At 46.6% G+C, this 10,186-nt stretch overlaps 1 protein-coding gene across 1 annotated transcript in view; it reads right to left on the reverse strand.

Moving 5' to 3' along the window:
- Positions 1-10,186, reverse strand: part of LOC121584483 (WD repeat and FYVE domain-containing protein 3-like) — a 267,617-nt gene that overhangs the window by 40,569 nt on the left and 216,862 nt on the right. The window contains exons 47-49 of the mRNA XM_045225961.1: positions 9,164-9,338; positions 8,273-8,433; positions 6,389-6,537 (exon numbers count right to left, since the gene is read on the reverse strand). Of these exons, the coding sequence (XP_045081896.1) occupies positions 6,389-6,537; positions 8,273-8,433; positions 9,164-9,338 (485 nt within the window). The remainder of the gene's footprint in view (positions 1-6,388; positions 6,538-8,272; positions 8,434-9,163; positions 9,339-10,186) is intronic.

Genomic DNA, 10,186 nt, shown 5'->3' on the forward strand with positions numbered 1-10,186 from the left:
AAACAGTCACACTCCAAACTCCACTATGGTCAAGACCAAAGAGCTGTCAAAGGACACCAGAAACAAAATTGTAGACCTGCACCAGGCTGGGAAGACTGAATCTGCAATAGGTAAGCAGCTTGGTTTGAAGAAATCAACTGTGGGAGCAATTATTAGGAAATGCAAGACATACAAGACCACTGATAATCTCCCTCGATCTGGGGCTCCACGCTAGATCTCACCCCGTGGGGTCAAAATTATCACAAAAACGGTGAGCAAAAATCCCAGAACCACACGGGGGGACCTAGTGAATGACCTGCAGAGAGCTGGGACCAAAGAAACAAAGCCTACCATCAGTAACACACTACGCCGCCAGAGACTCAAATCCTGCAGTGCCAGACGTGTCCCCCTGCTTAAGCCAGTACATGTCCAGGCCCGTCTGAAGTTTGCTAGAGTGCATTTGGATGATCCAGAAGAGGATTGGGAGAATGTCATATGGTCAGATGAAACCAAAATATAACTTTTTGGTAAAAACTCAACTTGTCGTGTTTGGATGACAAAGAATGCTGAGTTGCATCCAAAGAACACCATACCTACTGTGAAGCATGGGGGTGGAAACATCATGTTTTGGGGCTGTTTTTCTGTAAAGGGACCAGGACGACTGATCCGTGTAAAGGAAAGAATGAATGGGGCCATGTATCGTGAGATTTTGAGTGAAAACCTCCTTCCATCAGCAAGGGCATTGAAGATTAAATGTGGCTGGGTCTTTCAGCATGACAATGATCCCAAACACACCGCCCGGGCAACGAAGGAGTGGCTTCGTAAGAAGCAATTCAAGGTCCTGGAGTGGCCTAGCCAGTCTCCAGATCTCAACCCCATAGAAAATCTTTGGAGGGAGTTGAAAGTTTGTGTTGCCCAGCGACAGCCCCAAAACATGACTGCTCTAGAGGAGATCTGCATGGAGGAATGGGCCAAAATACCAGCAACAGTGTGTGAAAACCTTGTGAAGACTTACAGAAAACGTTTGACCTGTGTCATTGCCAACAAAGGGTATATAACAAAGTATTGAGAAACTTTTGTTATTGACCAAATACTTATTTTTCACCATAATTTGCAAATAATTCATAAAAAATCCTACAATGTGATTTTCTGGATTTTTTTTTCATTTTGTCTGTCATAGTTGACGTGTACCTATGATGAAAATTACAGGCCTCTCTCATCTTTTTAAGTGGGAGAACTTGCACAATTGGTGGCTGACTAAATACTTTTTTCCCCCACTGTATGTTGGTTGGTCATACGGATTCGGACACGTCCTTGCACTTTGAAAAGCGATGATGTCGAGGTGAGTGAAATAAGTAAAACAGTAGATATATGTTTGGTGTTGTTGATGTTTGATGCTGTGGACATTTGGGGAATAACTCTCAGATTAGCACATCCTGTCATGATCACTTTGGTTGGTACAGGCGAGCACATCAGCGGTGGAGCTCGAATAATTGCTCTCTGTCTCATGGAAATAGCTGCAGTGATTAGCTGTATACAGTCAGCTAGCTAACTAGTTGGTAGTTTTGTCGTTTCTACCGATGTAGTTCATATGGAAACGGCCCAAGCTGCTGGCGCTAGCTAGCTAGCTAGCTAGTTAGTCTGTCAGGCAAGAAAATGTGTGTGTAGCGGTAATTTTGGGCCACGCTCACGAAGCGTCAACCTCAGCTGTCACTTTCACTAGCTAGCCATACAGACAACTAGCTAACTAGCCAGCGAAATGGAGGCTAGCGTTATTAGTGTTTATGTGTAGGTCTTAAGGTTAGGGTTTGTCATGTTTGCTAGGTACATATATTCATAGGCTATGCATTGCCTCGTTTTCCTACTATTTGACAGCTTAGCTGTCGTGTTAGGGTAGATGCCTGCGCAGTGGAGCTCATATGATATTGAGTTGCAGTGATATTTGTTTACGTAGCCAGCTAACACGTTGCTTGTTTTGTCCTGTTTCTACCGACGCAATTAATTTGTAAACTGTCCCAGCTTCGTAACTCATCGGCTAACATTGGCGAACTCTGTAGTTAGTCTGTCAGGCAAGAAAGCGAGAGTTGATTGGAGGCGAGAGAGAGATGATGTTCCTGACCACAAATGTATCCTATTTGTTGCTCCACTCTCTCTCCCTCTGTTACTCTGTTCCTCTAAGTCAGTGAAACCGAGGGCAGTGATGTGGGGAGTCAGGGCTCAGCAGCAGAAGGCAGGGAGGAAGAGGAGTTAGAGATGATAGATGGGATAGAGATGTGGAGCGAGGAGGGAGGAGGGAGAGAGTGAAGAGGAGAGTAAAGAGGAGGGAGAGGAGGGTGGAGGGAGAGAGGAAGAGGAGGTAGAGGACAGTGGAGGGAGAGAGTGAAGAGGAGGGAGAGGAGAGGAGAGGAGAGTGGAGGGAGAGGAGAGAGGGGAGAGTGGAGGGAGAGGAGAGTGGAGGGAGAGAGTGAAGAGGAAGGAGAGGAGGGTGGAGGGAGAGAGTGAAGAGGAGGGAGAGGAGAGGAGAGTGGAGGGAGAGAGTGAAGAGGAGGGAGAGGAGAGTGGAGGGAGAGAGTGAAGAGGAGGGAGAGGAGAGTGGAGGGAGAGGAGAGTGGAGGGAGAGAGTGAAGAGGAGGGAGAGGAGAGTGGAGGGAGAGGAGAGTGGAGGGAGAGAGTGAAGAGGAGGGAGAGGAGAGTGGAGGGAGAGAGTGAAGAGGAAGGAGAGGAGAGTGGAGGGAGAGAGTGAAGAGGAAGGAGAGGAGGGTGGAGGGAGAGAGTGAAGAGGAGGGAGAGGAGAGTGGAGGGAGAGGGGAGTGGAGGGAGAGAGTGAAGAGGAGGGAGAGGAGAGTGGAGGGAGAGGAGAGTGGAGGGAGAGGAGAGTGAAGAGGAGGGAGAGGAGAGTGGAGGGAGAGAGTGAAGTGTAAGGAGAGGAGGGTGGAGGGAGAGAGTGAAGAGGAGAGTGGAGGGAGAGGAGAGTGGAGGGAGAGAGAGAGTGAAGAGGAGGGAGAGGAGAGTGGAGGGAGAGAGTGAAGAGGAGGTAGGGGAGAGTGGAGGGAGAGGAGAGTGGAGGGAGAGAGTGAAGAGGAGGGAGAGGAGAGTGGAGGGAGAGAGTGAAGAGGAGGGAGAGGAGAGTGGAGGGAGAGGAGAGTGGAGGGAGAGGAGAGTGGAGGGAGAGAGTGAAGAGGAAGGAGAGGAGGGTGGAGGGAGAGAGTGAAGAGGAGGGAGAGGAGAGTGGAGGGAGAGGAGAGTGGAGGGAGAGAGTGATGAGGAGGGAGAGGAGAGTGGAGGGAGAGGAGAGTGAAGAGGAGGGAGAGGAGAGTGGAGGGAGAGGAGAGTGGAGGGAGAGGAGAGTGGAGGGAGAGAGTGAAGAGGAAGGAGAGGAGGGTGGAGGGAGAGAGTGAAGAGGAGGGAGAGGAGAGTGGAGGGAGAGGAGAGTGGAGGGAGAGAGTGAAGAGGAGGGAGAGGAGAGTGGAGGGAGAGGAGAGTGGAGGGAGAGGAGAGTGGAGGGAGAGAGTGAAGAGGAGGGAGAGGAGAGTGGAGGGAGAGGAGAGTGGAGGGAGAGGAGAGTGGAGGGAGAGGAGAGTGGAGGGAGAGGAGAGTGGAGGGAGAGAGTGAAGAGGAGGGAGAGGAGAGTGGAGGGAGAGGAGAGTGGAGGGAGAGAGTGAAGAGGAGGGAGAGGAGAGTGGAGGGAGAGGAGAGTGGAGGGAGAGAGTGAAGAGGAAGGAGAGGAGAGTGGAGGGAGAGGAGAGTGGAGGGAGAGGAGAGTGAAGAGGAGGGAGAGGAGAGTGGAGGGAGAGGAGAGTGGAGGGAGAGAGTGAAGAGGAAGGAGAGGAGAGGAGGGAGAGGAGAGTGGAGGGACATGTTTTGGGCTAAATGCAAACACTAAAGTGACAGTATGAAATATGAATTTGTCCTACAAATCTTTTATTGTCTCTGAACAGTTGTTGGGTTTTGTATCTTAATCTGTCTCTATCTAATACTTGTTGCATTCACTGAATTGTTGTTAAAGTAGGCTACTATTTCTACATTTTGTGTCAGCCCTGGTCTGTACTAAATCTTATTGAGAGAGGTTACCTACATTTTGAAATGGTCTCTGAATAGTTGTTTGCATTTTTACAGAAGTAAGAATCATTGTCAATCAAATATTCTACTTTGTGTGGGTTTTGAAATAATCTCTTTATATTGTCCTCAGGTCACATTTTGGATAATTGTTTAAATATTTATATGTAAATTATATTTATAAGTATACTTGGTACATTTTGTGTGAGTAATTTTGTCAAATGTACTACAATTTAAATAATCTAGGGTTTTTGTTGTGTTGAGTGTTAATAGTTTTTTTGATAGTGAGTGTCTTTACACAATGGAAGACAAAATGAGAGTTGTCACATTAAACAAAATGGTTGCTATTCAGCCTGGATAATGTCCTTGTCACTTGCTAGCTAGCTACTCAACTTCAGCTAACTCAGTTACTTCAAACATTGAACATGGAATGAGAAGCTGCATTTTTGTTTGTTTGAGCTTTTTTTTCTATTGGCATTTGCTTGGATTTGTCGATGATAATGACGTCGATGCGTGATTTCGACTGGCGCAAAAAAAGTTGTCTCGTCTGGGCACTGTTCACTCTATGTATGGTACAGAGATTGAAATTCGAAAGTGAAACATTAGCTGTGTTCGAATACTCATACTAATATACTGTATACTACATACTTAATGAGTATATACTATATACTATTAGTTCATTTTTAGTATACTGTAAACGAACGGTATCCTTTCAGTACTAGCGCTTCGCCTGTCTACCGGAAGTTGATACTGTTGCTATGCAACCTCTTGCTAGCTTGTTAGCATAACAAAATTACTAGCTAGACATCTTACGACTTCATTAACAATGTCCATTGAGAACGCACAACGACCATACCACTTAGATAAGAATGACGTGAATAATCAAGTCAATAAACGTTGGGTAGTTAAGTTAGATGGCATATAGTTAATTTACTGGCAAGTTCCATGTATTAGTAGCCAACTAACGTTAGGTAGCTAGCTAACATACTGGTATACATACGGCTGTAATGATATGCTATGCGGTTCGTATGGATAGCGTAGCTAACAAATTGTCAGCTAGCATAACGTGTAACGTAACTTATTTGAAAAGTCATTACTTTATTGCATTGCTCAACATTTTCTTAACACTTTGTCATAATTAGTTAAAGCAGTGAATTTCTATCCTCTCTCGTCGGACTTCGGCTGCATATTTTCTGCCAAATCTGAAAACGTTGTGAAGCGACGCCCATTTTCTCATGAATTGCATTATGGGCCCTAAAAGCACGGAAATAGTGTCCTCTGCTTATATACTTCGTATTTTGGCGAATTTAGTACGACATCCGGGAACTTTTGGCATACTAACTATATCCATACTATGAACAATAAGCATATTACATACTCAATTTACATTTACATTTTAGTCATTTAGCAGACGCTCGTATCCAGAGCGACTTACAGGAGCAATTAGGGTTAAGTGCCTTGCTCAAGGGCACATCGACAGATTTTTCACCTAGTCGGCTCGGGGATTAGAACCAGCGACCTTTCGGCTACTGGCACAACGCTCTTAACCACTAAGCTACCTGCCGCCTTTACGTCAAAAATAGTACTGTTAGTGTGGTTAGTAAGAGTATTCGAACACCCACTATTGTTGACCGGCAGACAGCGAGGCTTATATTAACCCCCCGCTGTACCAAACTAAATGCTAGGCTGGAAGCAAGGGGAAATAATGTGCGAGTTGAGATAAATACAAGCGACGATTCGGACAGCAACATAAACATGATATTCTTATGGAGGCGCAGTGATCATTTTCAGATGAAACTGTTACCAGGCATAGGTGTGTTATGGCCAACTGTCACGGTTTCTGCCGAGGCTGCTCCTCCTCCTTGTTCGGGCAGGCTTCGGCGGTCGTCGTCCCCGGAGTACTAGCTGCCACCGTTCGTTGTTTCTGTGTTTGTTTGGTTTGGTCTGTTTTGGTACACCTGTTTCTCATTTTGTCTTGATTATGTGTCCTTTAAGTTCTCGTTGTTTCTGTCTTGTGGTTGTGTGTAGTTGTTCCTTGTCAGCAGGTGTTTCCAGTCAGTTTGTGCTCTATTTCTGTTTTAGATAGAGAGTCCGCACTTGTTGTGCGTGTTTTGCATTTATACGCTGAGTGTGTTATTTTTCTCGTGCCTCCGGCTCTGTTTGTAGCCGTTCATTCTGTGGACTTTACTAAAGTATTTTTGGACTAGCATCTGTGTCCTGCATCTGATTCCTACACCACACCTACGCCCGCTCTGACACCAATATAGCACGGCTTGGAACGCCGCTCGTCCAATCAGCATCCAAGATCTAAACAACCAGTTTTATAATAAAAGTTTAGAGGTGTTAAACTCACTTGGCGGGCAGCGTCTCGATGTCTCTGATCTCTCTGGAGACGGTCATGGTGAAACCGTCGATGACATAGAAGTGTTCCTTCCCAAATAGCAGCAGACCCTCACTAGTGTCCAGACCCTGCACCCGCGCACACCGGTACATGTGCTGGATCTATAGCATAGCATAGCATAGCATTAATACATCTAGAATATAACATATGACTACATAAATACTACATTAATACATCTATAATATAACATATCACTATATAAATACTAAATTAATACATCTATAATATAACATATCACTCTATAAATACTACATTAATACATCTATAATATAACATATCACTATATAAATACATCTATAATATAACATATGACTACATAAATACTACATTAATACATCTATAATATAACATATGACTATATAAATACTACATTAATACATCTATAATATAACATATGACTACATAAATACCACATTAATACATCTATAATATAACATATGACTACATAAATACCACATTAATACATCTATAATATAACATATGACTACATAAATACTAAATTAATACATCTATAATATAACATATCACTATATAAATACTACATTAATACATCTATAATATAACATATCACTATATAAATACATCTATAATATAACATATCACTACATAAATACTAAATTAATACATCTATAATATAACATATCACTACATAAATACTACATTAATACATTGATACATGTGCTGGATCTATAATACACCATAAATAGTTACCATCCATACTTACCACCAAAATAGTTACCACCAGACCAACATGACCCTCTCTCCCTCTCTCCTCTTCCCTTCTCTCCCTGTCCCCCCTCCCTCTCTCCCTCTCTCCTCTTCCCTTCTCTCCCTGTCCCCCTCCCTCTCTCCCTCTCTCCTCTTCCCTTCTCTCCCTGTCCACCCCCTCCTCCCTCTCTCCTCTTCCCTTCTCTCCCTGTCCCCCCTCCCTCTCTCCTCTTCCCTTCTCTCCCTGCCCCCTCTCTCTCCCTCTCTCCTCTTCCCTTCTCTCCCTGTCCCCCCTCCCTCTCTCCTCTTCCCTTCTCTCCCTGCCCCCCCTCCCTCTCTCCCTCTCTCCTCTTCCCTTCTCTCCCTGCCCCCCCCTCTCTCCCTCTCTCCTCTTCCCTTCTCTCCCTGTCCCCCCCCTCCTCCCTCTCTCCTCTTCCCTTCTCTCCCTGTCCCCCCCCTCCTCCCTGTCCCCCCCTCTCTCCTCTTCCCTTCTCTCCCTGTCCCCCCCCTCTCCTCTTCCCTTCTCTCCCTGTCCTCCCCCCCCTCTCCTCTTCCCTTCTCTCCCTGTCCCTCCCCCCTCCTCCCTCTCCTCTTCCCTTCTCTCCCTGTCCCCCCCTCCTCCCTCTCTCCTCTTCCCTTCTCTCCCTGTCCCCCCCCTCCTCCCTCTCTCCTCTTCCCTTCTCTCCCTGTCCCCCCCTCCTCCCTCTCTCCTCTTCCCTTCTCTCCCTGTCCCCCCTCCTCCATCTCTCCTCTTCCCTTCTCTCCCTGCGCCCCCCACCCCCCCCTCTCTCCTCTTCCCTTCTCTCCCTGTCCCCCCTCCTCTTCCCTTCTCTCCCTGTCCCCCCCTCCTCCCTCTTTCCTCTTCCCTTCTCTCCCTGTCCTCCCCTCCTCCCTCTTTCCTCTTCCCTTCTCTCCCTGTCCCCCCCTCCTCCCTCTCCCCCCCTCCCTCTCTCTCCCTGTCCCCCCCTCCCTCTCTCTCTCTCTCTCTCCTCGTCCTCCAACCCTCCTCTTTACCTTCTCTCCCTGCCCCCCCCTCCTCCTCCCTCTCTCTCCCTGTCCCCCCCTCCTCCTCCCTCTCTCTCCCTGTCCCCCCCCTCTCTCTCCTCGTCCTCCAACCCTCCTCTTTACCTTCTCTCCCTCCTCCAGTAGTCGTAGCAGTGATGTGTTGTCTGTCCTCTGTTCCTCGTCCAGTCCTCCTGACTCTAAGAGCTGTTCCTGGAGCAGGTCTTGTTCCTCATCAGCTCTGTCTGCCGTGGAGCGAGACCTCTTCAGAGGGGCCTTCACCAGACCTGGAGGGTTTATTTGCATTAATTACAATAAGAAAAAACTAAGACAAAAGAGAATGAATATGCATGTACACAGGGGAGGTAAACAAACAGACACAGACCTATATCAAATAGGTATCTAAAACAACCTGACAACTTTTACAAATGTATCAAATGTGAAAGAAAACAAAAAGAAAAATGTGTGTTTTTGCACATCTGTCTGTCTGTCCGTCCGCCCGTCTGTCTGTCCTCTGTCCGTCCGTCCTCTGTCTGTCTGTCCGTCCTCTGTCTGTGTCTGTATGTCCTCTGTCTGTCTGTCCTCTGCCTGTCCTCTGTCTGTCTGTCTGTCTGTATGTCCTCTGCCTGTATGTCATCTGTCTGTCTGTCTGTCTGTCTGTCTGTCTGTCTGTCTGTCTGTCTGTATGTCTGTCTGTATGTCTGTCTGTATGTCCTCTGTCTGTCCGTATGTCCTCTGTCTGTCCTCTGTCTGTCTGTCCTCTGTCTGTCTGTCCTCTTTCTGTCTGTCCTCTGTCTGTCTGTCTGTCCTCTGTCTGTCTGTCCTCTGTCTGTCCTCTGTCTGTCTGTCTGTCTGTCTGTCTGTCCTCTGTCTGTCTGTCTGTCCTCTGTCTGTCTGTCTGTCCTCTGTCTGTCCTCTGTCTGTCTGTCTGTCCTCTGTCTGTCTGTCTGTCTGTCCTCTGTCTGTCTGTCTGTCCTCTGTCTGTCTGTCTGTCCTCTGTCTGTCTGTCCGTCTTACCTTTGACTCTGGCGATGGTGTCCTCTCCGGGTACCTCTCCAGGTTCATGCTGAGTGGTCTCCCCCTCAGTGTCCTGCTCTACGGAGTGCTGGTACATCCCAGGGTTACCTGACAACAGTCTCATGTAGTACTCCTTACTGTCGTAGCTGATCGCTCGGCGGTAACGCACCGGCTTCTGGATGGGGGGAGGAGAGGAAGAGAGGAAGAGAGGAGGAGGAGAGGAGAGGAAGAGGAGAGAAGGAGAGGAGGAGAGGAGAGGAAGAGGAGAGAAGAAGAGGAGAGGAAGAGAGGAAGAGGAGAGAAGAAGAGGAGAGGAAGAGAGGAAGAGGAGAGAAGAAGAGGAGAGGAGAGGAAGAGAGGAAGAGGAGAGAGGAAGAGGAGAGAAGAAGAGGAGAGGAGGAGAGGAAACTATGGCTTCACACATATAAGTGGCAAGTCTGTTCAAGTCAGTTCACACTGTTGTCAGACACAGAGCTGTAACCTGTAGGAGTCTCAGTGCTGAGGTCATGAGGGGGACCAGAGGAGGACAATATTAGGAGCTGGGCTGGACCAGGACATGACAGAAGAGTAGCATGGCTGGGCAGTCTGGGACAGAGAGGGTCCGTCTGGGGCAGAGAGGGGGACAGAGAGGGTCCGTCTGGGACAGAGAGGGTCCGTCTGGGACAGAGAGCTTTAGATACAGTAGTATATTGTTTTAGATACAGTAGTATATTGTTTTAGATACAGTAGTATGTTGTTTTAGATACAGTAGTATGTTGTTTTATATACAGTAGTATATTGTTTTAGATACAGTAGTATGTTGTTTTAGATACAGTAGTATATTGTTTTAGATACAGTAGTATATTGTTTTAGATACAGTAGTATATTGTTTTAGATACAGTAGTATATTATTTTAGATACAGTAGTATATTGTTTTAGATACAGTAGTATATTGTTTTAGATACAGTAGTATATTGTTTTAGATACAGTAGTATGTTGTTTTAGATACAGTAGTATGTTGTTTTAGATACAGTAGTATGTTGT

This window comes from Coregonus clupeaformis, chromosome 16 (genome assembly GCF_020615455.1).
Source record: "Coregonus clupeaformis isolate EN_2021a chromosome 16, ASM2061545v1, whole genome shotgun sequence".
Taxonomy (NCBI): domain Eukaryota; kingdom Metazoa; phylum Chordata; class Actinopteri; order Salmoniformes; family Salmonidae; genus Coregonus; species Coregonus clupeaformis.